This window comes from Pezoporus occidentalis, unplaced genomic scaffold (genome assembly GCF_034315485.1).
Source record: "Pezoporus occidentalis ecotype Australia unplaced genomic scaffold, CSIRO_AGI_Poc_V1 ctg5, whole genome shotgun sequence".
Lineage (NCBI taxonomy): Eukaryota > Metazoa > Chordata > Aves > Psittaciformes > Psittacidae > Pezoporus > Pezoporus occidentalis.
The window spans coordinates 12,903,267-12,918,851 of record NW_026915835.1 but is presented as its reverse complement, the minus strand read 5'-3'; the positions used below and the strand labels follow the sequence as shown (position 1 = coordinate 12,918,851).

The 15,585-nt window shown below is 37.3% G+C and overlaps 1 protein-coding gene across 11 annotated transcripts in view; it reads left to right on the top strand.

The window, feature by feature from the left end:
- MYCBP2 (MYC binding protein 2) overlaps window positions 1-15,585 on the top strand; it is a 182,715-nt gene that overhangs the window by 23,698 nt on the left and 143,432 nt on the right. For all 11 annotated transcript variants that reach the window (XM_062636926.1, XM_062636928.1, XM_062636931.1 and 8 more), the window contains exons 2-4: window positions 2,100-2,175; window positions 11,751-11,966; window positions 14,742-14,895. In XM_062636926.1, the coding sequence (XP_062492910.1) occupies window positions 2,100-2,175; window positions 11,751-11,966; window positions 14,742-14,895 (446 nt within the window). The remainder of the gene's footprint in view (window positions 1-2,099; window positions 2,176-11,750; window positions 11,967-14,741; window positions 14,896-15,585) is intronic.

Sequence of the window (15,585 nt, the reverse complement as noted above, 5' to 3'; positions counted from 1 at the left end):
CTACAAAAAAAAAAAAAACAACCCAGAAAAAAAAACAAAACCAGGGAAGAAAAAAAAGCAGTGCTTATCAGGTTGTCTCTGGAAAGTGCAAGTTGTACTGTGTTTAAAAGGCATAATTAGAGGCATAAAAGGCACAACTAGAGAAAGGGTATTGGAAGCTCAGTTTAGAGGTTTGCAGGAAAGTGTTTTCACGTTAGTCTGGGTTGCATAGGTCTGCCATAGCATATTGCTGTGAAGCTGCCAAATAATACCTGAAATAGTTTGAAGTGTGACCTTGAAGACATATGAGGCAATTCTTCCTTTTCTTGACAGCAAATAATAAGTCTCTTTTTCAGTTCTGGTCAATGTGGTTTACTTGTTTCTGGTCAGTGTGGTTTACTTATGTGGACTGAGAGAGTTCAAAAGAAATCAAAAATAAATCAGGACTTTATCAGGACTTTGACAAAAGGTTATGTGGTCCAGAGACGGAGGAGAATGGCTACAGAATGGGAAGGACTGCGCTGTTCTTCATGTTTGACAGCAGAATAAAATTAACCACATTAAACCCTTCTTAAATAGGTTATATATTGTTATATATTGAAACTGTGCTGTTGAAGGAACTTTGGGAGGTTACCTAGGTTCTCCTTGTAAGCTTTAATTTACCTGGGAGGGTGAAGTGTTACTGAGGGAGGGAAGGGGGGGGGTCCCAATCACTGAATCACTTAACTCCAGAATTGTTTCTTGTATGAAAAGTGGTCAGCTGATTTGCTTCTTCAGGAAATATCTTGATGAGGAATGTACTAATTCTTTGTTAATATGTGAAGATGGGAAATACAATGAAATTTCTAGCAGGTAGCTTTCTTGGGATACTCTGCAGGTGTTCTTTGAGTTCATTGTCTGACCGCCAGGCCATTGGTCAGACTTTAGTCACCAGCTTTTGACTGCTGGACCATGAGACTTGTATACTCTTGCATTCTGAATGCTGTACAGGAGAGACTAGTAATCAGTATGTTTTTAGTCTTTCGAATTTTTTATTTAGACGAGGGCTTTTTTTTGAATAAGATAACTAGGTTTCTCCTGATTCTCAATCTCTTTCAAATTTGTTATCTGAAAGTGCAACTTCTTTCTACCTGTGACTTTCAGATGCCATAGTTTTATTTTCCCAACTATTCTGAACTGTGAACTGAGTAATGTTTTAAGTGGCACGCAGAATGTGTTAGTAGCTGTTTAAAGTCCTGTAGAGGATGAGTTGTATGCTGCACAGATAACATGCACTTTTTCTTTGCAGAGGGTTTGTAATCTGAACACACCAGAGAAATGTAGAGTAGGTTAAAAAGTGTTCATCTTGGAGTAATCTCAGTGATGGTGACAAAATAATTGTGTATGTGTGTGTATGGTGTCTTTGGGGGGGGGGTGTTACCATTTTTTTAACTTAGTAGTAAAGTGGAGGAGAGAGAATGTGACAGGAATGAGGTGTGAGCCGAAGAGGATTAGAAGAGTTTATGTTAGCTAAAGCTATAATGTAAAGAAATGGAAATGAAAAGTCTGTAAACTGAGGGTGGGGAAATTCCAGACAAAAATTTAAAAGTTTGTGTTCAGAAATTGCGGTTTCTTCCACCAGCTGAACTTTCTGCCAAATAATACATTTTTAAAGCTTCCTTTTTGTCTTGGAGGGTCTGAATCTTTCTCTGGTAAAGCATTCACAAAACATAGGCATTCCTTAGCAATAGAACGGGTTATCTTACTGAGGATCATCAGTAATTCTTGTTTCTAGCATTGGTGTGGCACTAATGGACTTCTAATAGAAACAGTAGGGTAAAACAGTATAAAATACAGGTATTTTTTTGTCTGTCCTAGCATATCTTCTGCTTAAATTGATGAGACTAAAGGCCCCTAAAGCAGTGAAGCATTAGGAAACCATCATTTTATGTGCTTTATACTCTGAAATTCTGCCTCTGTTGGTTTCCTTTGCTTAGGAGAAAATATTTTAGAGGACTTCTTTTCCTCTAAAGGATTTATATCATTTAGAATTTTTTTTCCTCTGCTATTGCTGCTGTTTACCATGGGGCATGGAAGGAGTTTAATTCTTTTGTTCTCATGGCTTTTCTCCTCTTTTTCAGAAGTAAGAAACTTTTTAGCAAGAAAAAATTGAAAAGGAAACAGAAGACTAAATTGAAAGTCAAAACACGCAACAAGGTAAGTCTGTAACTAACTGGACAAGGTTCTGACTCAAAAATGAAAGTGATTTCAACTGAGAGAAATATGAGAAAAGAAATGAAACTGGCAATTTGTTTAGAGAAGATAATAATAGGCCAGTTTGTTTGTATGTTTACTATATTCTACAACTATAATGTTAACCTTATTCAACTGTGTTTGCTACTGATGTTCATCATGAAACAATATGAAGAGCATTTTATGTTCTCTGGTTCCTAAAGTGTAAATATAGCTAGACATGTTGGTCTTACAGTTAAGTTTCAAAAGATGCATGTCTAGCCAACAGTTGGAGACTACTGCTGCAAGGAGTTCTGTCCATATCACCTAAAGGCAAAAGGGAGCATTTAGTGTCTAAGAAGCCAAAGTTACCTCTGGGAATTCCTCCATAATGGAATAGATGATACCTTTTTGTTTCTATTAATATTTTCTCCCTGTGTAGCTTCTGCCCCCATCCCTTTAAATGCGTGGTAGCAGAAACAGTGAACCTCATTGAAATGTTTACTTGTTGCAGACAAGAAATCTAGGCAGAAGCAGCAGTATTTTAAAATAGTGCTCTACTGCATTCTTTCTGTATTACAGAGCTGTTACTTGTTTAAGCTGGAGTCTTGGGGGGATTTTCGTGAAGGCCTGTTGCAGACATGGAGGCTTCTTCCTAGGTTCCCAGTGTAGTCGGTGAAGAAAAAAGTAGCTCATTTCTGGAATAGTTCTGAAGAACCGCTGGAATATCCAGTAAAAATACAGTTGAATGCTTTTATAATACAAATAGACTGTAGATCAGACTGGCCATGTTATCCCTGTTTGCCACACCTCATGTAGTTCCTCTATCTCAAGACAGATGATTCTGGGGGGGTGAAGCAAGTTCTGTATCTCTTCACTTGGTATTGCCTTTTTTGGATACTTACCAGATGGTTCTACTTATCTCAAGTAGTGCAGCTCCAGACTATGGTATAAAAGGGTCTTATCTTCACTTTCTCTTCCCAGTACTGTACAGTGAAATATTTCTGGTCCAAACTGAATTTTCCAGCCCTTTCTTCAGTTGCTATGATACTAGCAGTTTTAGCCCTGTTCCTGTCATGATGTTATCAGACCCACTGTCAATACAGAAAACCAAGTTAGAAATTTGAAGAAATTTTTCAGAAAGTAGTTAGTCTTTGTGTGTTCTGTCAATTGTCAGAAACTTGTACTTCTAAAATAACTCTTCATCTTTCATCGTTGTTACTATATAAAGGGAACTTTGTCTTTCTGGATAGTGGTGCCCTAGTTCAACTGCCAAATAGAAGCTAAATCCAGAACTCCTGTTCTTTGCAAGCTTGGCAGTCAAGTATGCTTCTTGGTTTTATTTGCATTGCATAAACGGATTGGTAGGACCCCTTCTGAATGGCCAAAGACAATATGAGCATCCTAAAGGCTGGTTCTTGTCAGTATTTACAGATCTGGCACTAACTGATCATCTCTGCACTTAATGCCTATGGAGGGTTGTTTACAAGATTTTTCTTGGATTTAAAATGTCTTCTACTTGAAGTATTAAGTGAGATTTATCTGTCTTTGAAAGGCATAATGGGTTTTCGCATGTCTTTTAGTGATGCCTGTATTCTAGACAGCCTTTAAGGCAAGCCAGGGTTGACAAGCAGAGTATTGGTATTTTGAGTCTCTGAGGTAGAGGAAGGTACTCCAGCTTATTCCTGCATGATAGCAGGAAATTGTATATTGCATGAAGAATGTAGCTGAAAAGGGAAAGATAACCTAAAGATGTGAGACTGTCTTTACCAAACTTTGTTTACTGATGAAGTGAGGTGTTATGGGGTTTTTTTGTTTTGGTTGTTTCCTTGGTTTTTTTTTGTTGGTTGGTTTGTTTTGTTGGCTCCCCACCAGGCTTTTCAATGCATCTGCATGCTTACCAGTGCAGAATAATCACAAGAATAATTTTTACAGTGGAATGTCTGAAACCAGATGTGTGTATTGTCAGGCAAATGCACGTTTCCATTTGGAGCCTTATGATAGGGTTTATTGAAAAGCCCATCACTACCGGACATACTGAGCAAGAGATCTTGTGTGCATTAGTTTAGTTTTTTAATAACCAGGGTCTTTCAGACTGAACAGAGATGGGAGCTTTCTCTTAATAGGCTTGGTAGAGGCTGGGAAGTCCTTAAATTAAGAGTAAGCCAAAGGAACCCCAAAATTTGTTATTTATACCCTGCATTTAATAAATATGAGAATTTAGCAATTGAAGAGGAGAGAATATTAAGAAAAAGAAAAAAAAAAGGTCATTGTTGAGCAACTGGAAAAAAATTATTTCTGCCATTTAAGCATCAAATGTTGCAACATTTTAAGTCTAAAACTTTAATTGGTGTTTAATGCAGCCCAATAGTTAGTGCATTAGTGTCTTCCTAAGCTGTGGTCATGTTACGATCGTTGTATTTGAACTACTGTTAACTTTTGGTTTTATGGTTTATTATCTTATTTTTTTAATGAAGATATAAAAGTTTTCTGTGTGGGTGCAGTGTGTTTTGGCTTCAAAATCCAGTGCTGAATAAGAGTGACTTTGACACAGAGACAAGTATGTGATTATTAGATGTGCGTGTAACCCCTTGGACTCCTGCCCCTGGCCGCTCTTCCCTCCCTACTCCCCCCCCCCCTCTTCCTTTTTTTGGCAACAGTTATTTGTAGAAAATTGTAGGCTGTGTAACTTACCTCAACCCTATGAATATTGCTGCTTCCTATCCCTCCTCCCTTTTTACTCCTTGGAGTTTCCCCACTTTCCTATTAACTCATAAAGGTGTTGCTTAGGGCATTTAGCTGAGAGACTGGACGAAAAGCCAGAGTTCACTATCTTTTGTTCTCATAATGTTATTTGAAGAAGACTGAAAAACTGGAGTCCACCAGAGACAGGGAATGTATTTCTGCTGATCAGCTTCCACCTGTTTAGCCCAGATTTTTAAACTATGACTTCTTTAGCTTTATACAAATGGAAGGAATAAAATCTTTGGAAAGGACAGTTCATGTAGCAGACAAATTTAAGCTAATGGTTAGATGTATAAGGTGAATCAGCTGGGATAAATATTTGCCTCATCAAAAACACTGATAGCTACTCAAATAATTTGGTAGTGTTTTCAATAGCTTTTGTATTATTTGGTGTTTAAACCTCAAGAGGGCATCCCTTTCCAAGAGATGTTTGAACTGTCCAAAGAAAAATTTGGTGAGGTTCTATGCTCTGTTATGCACAGATTAGATCAGATGGTTATTATAGCCTTATCTATCTTTAACAAGTTAACTTTCCTTTCCTAGATTATAGTTTATTTCTATCCCATCTGAGAATAAACAGTTTTTGCAGTCATCTGGTTCAAGAGGAAGGAAATAAGTTGGTCAGAAAATAAGCTATGTATGGATGTAATCTTTTGGGAAAAATGTTTACGTGTAAGACAAGTGTAAGGGGAGACTAGAGGGTTTCTTTTTCCACGCTTCTTGAGTGTGCAGGAACATTACAAATGGCTAAATAAAAATGGTACTTGTGAGTCTGGTTGCTGTTATTATATGAACCAAATCTGTGCCATTTAACCTCTGCTACATAATGCATCCTTCCATTCAGCAGGGACTATATGTTTACAAGGACAAGTCACACATCAGAGTATGGGCTTCTGCAGTTCATTCTTTCTCTTGTAAAATAGCCTCTTACCTTCTAGATAAGAGCCTCTTTTATATAAGAGGCTTATGTGTTACTTGTAGAAAAAAAGTAGCACACAATAAATAAAATTTTACCTTTATGTATTAAAGCTATGTTCATGATTCTTTACGTACATTGGCATTGCAATTTCTCAGGCCTTATTTTGATTTCATTATTCAGTAGCTCAGGATTGGATTGTTTTTTCTTTAATTTCCCTTAAAACTTCAAGAGAAAGATTATTCTAATTTTTTCTTAAATGTTTGGAGAACATAATCTGCTGCTCTTTTGTCTACCTAAAATACAGAAACCTTTTTTGAGTGATTTAATTAGGTTTCTTGCATTCAGAAATCCTCTGTTCATCTGAAAAAGATGCGTTAGTCCTCCTGACCATCAGAATGATCTTTCATCACAGTTACCTCACCTTGTATGGCTTTAGCATCTTCTTTTTGAGGCCTAATATTGTACATTTTGTGAGAATGACATTGTGTTTAAAAGTTGCTCTTCCTTTCCATAAAAATTGATTTAAAATGTTTTGTCTAGCACAAATAAAGTTTTGCAGCACTTGAGACAGAAGATGTGATGAATACTGGATATCTGTTAAGTTCTATAATGTATGTTTCATCATGTATCTAGATTAAGATGTTGCATTTTCAGTTCACGATGGTACCAAGTGAAACAAAAAAGACAAAAATTTCAGAATGTCCCACTTTCTTACAGCTCATGTGAAAGTCACTAAATCAAAAAGCATCGTTATGTTTTCCAGTCTTGATGCTCCATTTTTTTTTAAAGTGGTAGCAATTTCATATTTTGAGAATCGAAATGCTTTGGGAGAGCAGAAAGGTAGAGCCTATCATCTGCTCTTCACTAAGGCATCCTGGAAGCTGGGCTTCTAGTCATTTCTATACTTGGTAAGTGCTTTGGATTGCAGAATTCCAACAGCCATTAAGAAAAGGCCATTTGGAGGTGCAGAAAATATGATTGTAGATTTTCATTGTATGCACAGTGTCATGTAAAGCTATTTCATACTTCTGTGAATCTTGGTACTCTTAATACCAAGAAACAAGCTATAGGGTGGAGTTTTTGACATAATATATCTCATAGCTCTAGAGCAGTTGATTGGATTATTAGTAATCCTAGATATGTGCAAAATTAATAAACTGCTTCATTGAGTTTTTTAGAAGTTGATTAACATTTTGTCTTAATCTTCTACCATTTTCCTTGGCAATGTAGAAGTACTTTGTGCCAACATGAATTGCAGTATCATTATGAGAATTGTTGTAACTTAAAATAGACTTTTTAATTTTGATGTAAGAATTATTAAATGGGGTTCTGTAGATACAGTTAGTGGTTAGACTTTCATAGGGATCTGTCGTGGTTTAAACTCAGTCAGGCAACTCGTTCACTCACTCCCCCCCACCTTCTTTCCCTCCCTCTACTCCTAGAGGGATGGAGAGGAGAATCAAAAGAATGCAACTCCCACAGGTTGAGATAAGAACAGTTTAGTAACTAAGGTATAACACAAATCACTACTGCTACCAGCAATAATAATAATGATAAAGGGAATAACAAGGGAAGAGAATACAACACCTCATCGCCAGCCGACTCCCCCCCACCTCGCCCCCCTGCCCCAGCCCGACCAAGCGCTGACTGATACCTCCTCCAACCCTGCAGTCTACCAGCCCTTCCGGGTAACTTTCAGTTACCCCCTGCCCTGGGCATGACGTGCTGTGGTATGGAATGCCTCTTTGGCTAGTCTGGGTCAGGCATCCTGTCTATGCTTCTTCCCAGCTTCCCCTCCTCCCTGGCAGAGCATGAGCCTCACAAAGTCCTTGGTCAGGGTAAACATCACTTGGCAACAACCGAAAACATCGGTATCACCAGCACTGTTCCCAGGCTGGAAGTCAAAACACAGCACTGCACCAGCTACCAGGAAGGAGAAAAATGACTGCTACTGCTGAACCCAGGACAGGATCTATTCTAAGTCAAAATCTAGGAGCTGGTAGCAAGACTGTACTGGTGGTAGCATAGAAGAGTAACCCAGTGGCATAGCTATCATTAGTTGCAGAAAAGGAAATTTCCAGTTGATGATGAGATGAACTTAAGTCCCAGTTTCGTAACTTGATATCATCAGTGCATCTGACCTGAGTGAGGTTAGGAATCTGTTGTAATCTAGAGGAAAAAACTTGCCTCATATGGAAAAAATTTCTGATATCTGTTATTAATACTTTCCACTGCCATTGTTGAAGAAAATAAAAAATGGAAAGTGCTCGCTGAATGAGTATGTGCGTTAGAGGAGCGGAAACATTTTCTGTTTCTTTTTTGTTTTAATCAGCTCCATTTCTGCCTTTTGTAAAAGAAATAAAAAAGTGATGTTAATACAACCTGCTTGTATACCTCCACTTTTGAACAGATGTTTGTTTTGAAGATCCAGAAACTATAAATATTATAGTTTAAACTCCTCAGAGACTTGAGCAAATCCATCATGAATAAATTGTCAGTGGTGTTTACCTTATAGTGAAGTTTGTGGGGGGGAGAGAGAACAAGGTGGTGTTTGGAAGTTCTGTTCCTACTCTCCAACCAGAAAATGTCTTGGCATTCAGCACCTTTCTTTTTGCCTTTAGGCATCCCAAGCATCTGTATGCTTATGCATTTAACATTAATTCAGTTGAGTTTTTATATTCTCCTCAAGTGAAAGATGGTAAATGGTGAAAGTCATAATTATTCTTAAGTTTTAACCTGTTCTTACAACCCTTATTATTCAGCTTACTGTTCAAAAAGGGATTTATTTCATGCAGTCGTAAGGCCCGTCCTTTTAAACTGACAAAATTCTCAAGTACCTGTGTTAGGATTGCTACTGTAGTTTTTGAGTGTATAACAGAATGAAGTATAATATACTTCTAGTTTCAAAGAATTTACAGATCTCAGATATGGTATTGTGAAGAGAAAATAGAGGTATGAAATAAGAAATTTATACAGTGGGTTAGCATAACAGCTAGAAATTAAACTAATGAATCATATATTCTAGTGCTTCACTGTTCAGATAGAGCAGGGTGTTTTGGGTTCTGGAGAATATTGTGCTGTTGAAGTCGGGGTAGGAGATTACTGTATGTAACTGTAGTTTGCCCTGTCGTAAAAGGCTGAGACACTGAACACAGAAAGATAGAACGGTTAAAGTGCTTACTATTTAAAAGCTAACACATTAGGTAAGGGACTTTTTAATATTTGTATTAAGAATAAGGAAGGAGTTAATTTCTGAAAATTAGTCAGCTTTTCATTAATAAGCAAGAAAACATACATTGATGTTTTGTCTGGCACTGTCATGTCTGAAATGATCTGTGCTGGTTAACTTGACCAACCTATTTCAGAAGAGGCTATGGGAGCTACAAAACCGAGGCTGTTCCGGAACAAAGGCTAAGCTGAACTCCTGACAAGAAAACCAGAATGGAAACTCTTCACAGATTTTATATTTGCAATATCTGATACTAATTAGATAAGTGAACTTCAGACAGAGATATTTAAGAGATTCCAGATACTTTTGTCTTCCTGTAACTGACAGTAAACTAGGAAATGCATCGGAAACTTACTAAATTTTCTTTCTTTTTAAGCTGAGTTCAGCTGTGTTAGTTTTAAAGCTGAAAGCTTACCTTGTGTGTTTGCCTTAGCAGCAGCTGGAAAAACTCTTGGAGTATATGTATGGATATTTGACATACAGAGGAGTCATGTGTTACAGCTGTTTAGTTTTCTGGTGCCAAATATATTTTAAAGTATGTAGTAGCTCATTGTCATTGATATCAGTCCAAATCTATTGTGATGCATTGTGATACTGGATTAATGTGAGGTTTGAGTTCTTGTGGGACTTTAACATCAGCTTTATTATTTCAAAGACACTCATGCTTAACAAGGACCAAACTTACGTGATCTTTCAAGCCCTAATGGCAGAAGTTATGTTGTGCTAAAAAAGCAAGCGAGAAAGCCCCCACACTTCCAGTAAGTTTGTAGGGAACCTTTTCCAGCTTGCTTTTTTTCTCCCCTCCTCTCCCCATTCCATCTTTATTGTTTTGTGCTTACTGCTAACACTGACACAGGTAAAAAATTAACACACTGTCTGTGTTGTATAAAATAGGGTATAGAGTAAGTCATTGATTCTTGATGTTTTAGCGTGCAATAATTTTGTAGTAATAATGGAAAGGAAAGATAGGCAAATATGTACCAGTACAGTTAGAATAATAATATAGTCAAAAGTAAAATGAAATGTGTAAACTGAAATATTTTGAAGCTATTTTTATTTATTTATTTATTTATTTATTTAAGGTTTGTAAAATCTGTTGTTAAATGATCTAACTTAGAAGCCAGTGTTATTTCTGGTAATAATAACCACAGATAAAAATGTGTTGTGAACTATTGCTGTATTTTGATATACAAAGTTGTGACTCCTATATTGCAGAATAAGCCACCCCATTAAAACATTATCCACTTCATGGTTCTCAAACTTCTTTTCCCTTGTTTTGTATTAAAGTCCTCTTTCCTATCACTGTTCTTATAGATGTGTATTTCCACTCTGATCAGTTCTGAATCACTGTGATACAGTTTGTTGCATACTTTCCTGCCAAATGAAGGTTGTCATTCACAATACCAGTTCAATAAAAAGACAGAAAGCCTCTACCCTCACTGCCCTGCAAGAATACAAGAAACAAACCAAAATAGCCTTGTGATAGTAGTCATGACCTTGACTCAGTCTGTCCTAATGTATGTCCAAATTTTTCCTTGCATGTTGAGGCATATTTGTCTTTTACCCTCCAAATTTTTCCTTGCATGTTGAAACATTTTCGTCATTCATGCTTAACCTAGGCCTTTTCTGCTTAGGTAGTCTCTGTTCCTTCTGTTTCTATCGGGGTATTACAGGGAATTGCTTCCTCCTATATGCTTGAAGTCCAATTTTTCAGAGCCTGTGTTCAAACCAGCCTAGTATTTGGTAATGCACAGTGGAAGAGAAAGTATAACCCTGCCTAGGGATTTTTTGTTGTTGTGGCATTTTGGTTTTTAAGTCTGTCATTTCTTGTCCCATCTTACTGTAGCAGAAAGGAAGAGTAGAGGTCAGTATTTAAAAGATGCTTTTAGAATTAATTTTTTTTTTCCCTAATAATTTTCCAAGTCTAGTGACAGCTTCGTGGAGGCTCTTTGTCTTGGCAATGGCTGACAGTAGTGTACCGCTAGTAGATGCCAAGGGCAGGAGGGGCAGGGTAGTGGTAGTTTCTCAGAACAATTTCCCAACTCTTACTTTGCAGCCTGGGGCTTGTGAAAACCGGATGGTGTCTTGTGATGCCATAGGCTTTGATAGATTTTTGTATTCGGTAGTTTGTCCACTAGGTATTTATTAGTCACAAAATTATTATTCACAACATCCTGCCAGGGGAGTTTTTGAACTTGCCATCTGTTGTCATTTAATGACAAAACAAGTAATGGTATTTTTAATTTCTAATCTACATTTAGCTTATATTTTATTATTATTTAATAAGAGGTTAAAATGAACAAGTAGAATAATGCTTTTAAAATCCAGTGATAATTAAAAAAACCCTGACAACTGACCCTGTTAAGAAGAGAATAGACTTTTTACTGTGGCAGAGGTTTGGACCATTCCACAGCCTGAGCCGTTTTCATTTTCCGTCCCAGTGTCCTCAACAAGTTATGAGAGGCAGAGACTAAGGCCAGATGGAATATAGCGCAATACCTTCATCTTCCTCCTTTCTTCCCTGAAATATAATTGGTACTTCAACAGGAAAGTTTAGTCCCCAGCTTGAGACTCGTTTGGTTGGCCAAAATTTCAGACTGTTGAGATTACTTACATTTAGCAAAGCATGAAACTTCTAATAAACTTAAAACTAATCTTGTTTTTCAGACTGAAAACCTAGAGAGTACCATAACCATACCAGATATCAAATTACACAGCAACCCTTCAGCTTTTAATGTTTACTGCAATGTCCGCCATTGTGTGTTGGAGTGGCAAAAAAAGGAAGCATCTGTATCTCTGGCTTCAAAGAACAGTGTACAGAGTGGGGATTCGGACAGTGATGAAGAAGAGGAATCCAAAGAGCCACCTATTAAACTCCCAAAGGCAAGTAACTGGATATAGTTTAAAGCGTGCCATGCATTTCATCTAGTGTTGGTATGTTCTTTGTGGGGAATAAAGAACGGCATTACAAGGCAGCTGCTCAGAAAATAACTATAGTTTATTTGTAGTCAGTCTAATCCAGAATCGTCTGATTTGTTGAATTAGGAAGATCTGTATATCCCAGTAATTAATTTTAAGTCAGTTAAATGTCAGGTAAACATTAAGCATGTACTCCTTTACTGGTAGTGGAAAATAACCAACAGCCTCAAAGGTCTACAAAAAATGTAAACAAGGCAGCTCTTATCTGTGAGACTACTACCTGTAGTGATAAAGGCTGCTTTCTTTTGCTTTACCCTGTAAAAGAATAAATCTCTCTCCTATTGGAATTCAACTGGCAGAGTGTTTTCCAAGATGATTTGCCAGGTATATGTGTAATTGCAATAATTGCCTATTATTCTTACTACCTTAGTTTTTTGATCATCCCCTGTTCTGGCTCTAGTGCCTTTTGGCACTATAGTAATGCACATTAAGAATTTGGACCTTACAGTTCAACAGGGTAGGTGTTTTACTGTTCACTACTTCTGCGCTTATAATTTATATAGGAGTTACTGATTTTTTTTTTCTTAATTTGCTGATTTGCTGGTTTTGTACTGTGTAACTTCTGTGCATCTAGTTTTGATTATTGCTAGCTTATTGATGCTATGAATCCTGGTTCCTTTTGTTGTTCTGAGTCTAAAAAGTGCATTCATATTAACTTTTTCTTTGTTCTAAACCAAACACTGAATTAAAAATGTTCTTGCAGCAGTGATTATGTAGGATGTTCTAGTTGCTTAGAAAATTAGAATTTTATAAGTGCTTGTGTTTAGGTAGCATTATCTGAAGGGCAGAGTTGGCACCCAAATATAGTGGTGGAGAATTGAAAAGGAATAAAACAAAGTCATGTAACTGCAATTTGGTAACTGAAATTTCATGGATGATAAGTCACAAAGTAAATAGAGGGTTCCAACACTCCCTGCTATGGGCGGGGACACCTTCCACTGGATGAGGTTACTCAAAGCCCTATCCAGCCTGGCCTTGAACACTTCCAGGGATGGGGCAGCCACAGCTTCTCTGGACAACCTGTGCCAGTATCTCACCTTCCTGTCTCTCCTCGTGCAGTTTAGAGCCATTCCCCTTGTTTATGAGCTGCATTTGACTCCTTGGGGATTGTGTTAAGTGAATTAGCAAGTGATTGTAGATGTGTCATTTGAAATATAACTAAAAGGTAATGTAGCTATTAGCATTCATAAAGAATTCAGTGGAGTCTTAAAGAGATTTTGAAATGAAAGAGGATCCAGGAAGGATGTTCCAAGAACACTTGCATGTGGAAACTAAAACACTGATACTGTTTAAAGGTGTTAGCTTATCAGAAGGATAAGCCAGGAAAGTGGTGCAGGTTTAAAAAGAGGGTGGCTTAGAAAAAATGGTAGGGAAACTGTAGGTAGGAAACTTTCTTTCATGTGTCATGGTTTAAACCCAGATGGTAACTCAGAACCACACAGCTCACTCTTCCCCTTCCTCCTTCCCCCACTCCGAGAAGAATGGGGAGGAGAATCGAAAGAATGTAACTCCCATGGGTTGAGAGAGGAACAGTGCAGTAACTAAGGTATAACACAAACCACTACTGCTACCACCAATAATAATAATGATAAGGGAAATAACAAGGGAAGAGAATACAACTGTTCACCACTCACTGACCTATATCCAGCCCAACCCGAGCAGTGATGTAGCCCTTCTGGGTAACTGCCCCCAGTTTATATAGTGGGCATGACGTGCTGTGGTATGGAATATCTCTCTGGCTATTTTAGGTCTGATGTCCTGTTTCTGCTTCCTCCCAGCTTCCCCTCCTCCCTGGCAGAGCATGAGACTCAGAAAGTCCTTGGTCAGAGTAAACATTGCGTAGCAACAACTAAATACATTGGTGTTATCAGCGCTGTTCCCAGGCTGAAAGTCAAAACACAGCAGTGCACCAGCTACTAAGAAGGAGAAAAAAGACTGCTGCTGCTGAACCCAGGACAGGTTGCTTATTTGTAATTAGTTAACCACCTTCTTTTACCTTCATCATTGCTACATACTTTGAAAAGGAAGTGAAAGGAAACATTCAGTGGAGAAAATAATTGTAATCTCACAATATTCATCAATTCTAAAAGGGAAAATCAGGAGTGGCTGTAACAGTGCTTTTACAGATGCTGTATCTGTTGGCATAATGCATGTCCAAGTACACATGGAGTTCCAGTGACGAGCAATTAATCCTCATTTTTGTGACAAAAAATAATCTCAGAGGCTTTGAAGAGGAAAGTACTAGTTCTGCCAGTATCAGCTGTCAAATGCATCATTACTCAATTTGGGAATTCAGGCTGCAAGTCAATTCTAGCTTGCTGGTTCTCATTAATGAGCAAGGAAAAAGGTCTGTCAAAGTGTGAACTGCATAGAAATTAGAAGTCCTCAGAGGCACAGTTTGTCTTACATTATAAAAAAAATAAGTTTTTCAGGGAACTATTACTCTGCTTAGGTAAGTGCTTTCATGTAATGACATTACTTCTAGTATTTGCTAGTACAGTTGTGTAAGGTGGGTTCTTGATTTTAATTCTTTTGTATTTTGTATTTAATGCCTTTGTATTCTGTATTACATTTTTGTTATTCAAATAACTATCTTGTTCTGTGAACATTGGGATATACCCTTATTGGTGAAGATGCGAAAATACTAACAGTTACTCTGAAATATCTGTTCTTCCTTAGATCATTGAAGTTGGATTATGTGAAGTCTTTGAACTGATAAAGGAGACAAGATTTTCTCATCCATCTTTGTGTCTCAGGAGCCTACAAGCCCTACTTAATGTGCTTCAGGGCCAGCAACCAGAAGGCCTGCAATCGGAACCTCCTGAAGTCCTAGGTAACGTCTCATCTATTACTGTATTTGTATTAATATGTATCTGTTACTGTGTTGGACAGAATAAAATGGTTTCTTGCAGGTATTTTTGTGAGATAGTAATGTGCTTGTTCTCAACTGACTGACTTTATTCTGGAGGGTAAACTCCTTATGGTATAACCAGTACTTTCTCAGCATTAATTTTTTTGTAGAACAGTAATCTTGGGGTATGTGTGTGTATATATATGAAGGATTTTGTTGCTGTGTAATGCAACATTTCAGTGAAACATGGTAAACCGTACAACCTTAAAAATTCATTTGTCTTACTGAAGATATAAAATACTTGGTCTTACTGGAAAGAGGATAGTTCTACTACAGTGAACTTACCATCTGCTGTTGTAATGTATAGCTTAGCTAATTAATGTTGCAATTTATATAAAGCTATTAAGAAAAGTGTCAGAATTCTTGCGTTTGTTTCCTCTGGTCATCCAAAAGCTTCCCTGAAAATTAATTTTGTTTTTAATGATACTGAAAATTAAAGTTGAACTTCTGATGGCTTTGAGTGTATAATTATGCCATCTAAGTTAAAATCTAATTATTTTTCATGAATTCATAGTTTTTACTGGTTTATAGAACTGTGAGGAAGGCTAGGCTGTAGCATCTTTTGTTTAAAAGTAAAATAAAAAATAAAATACATCTTCAGAGTTTTTATGT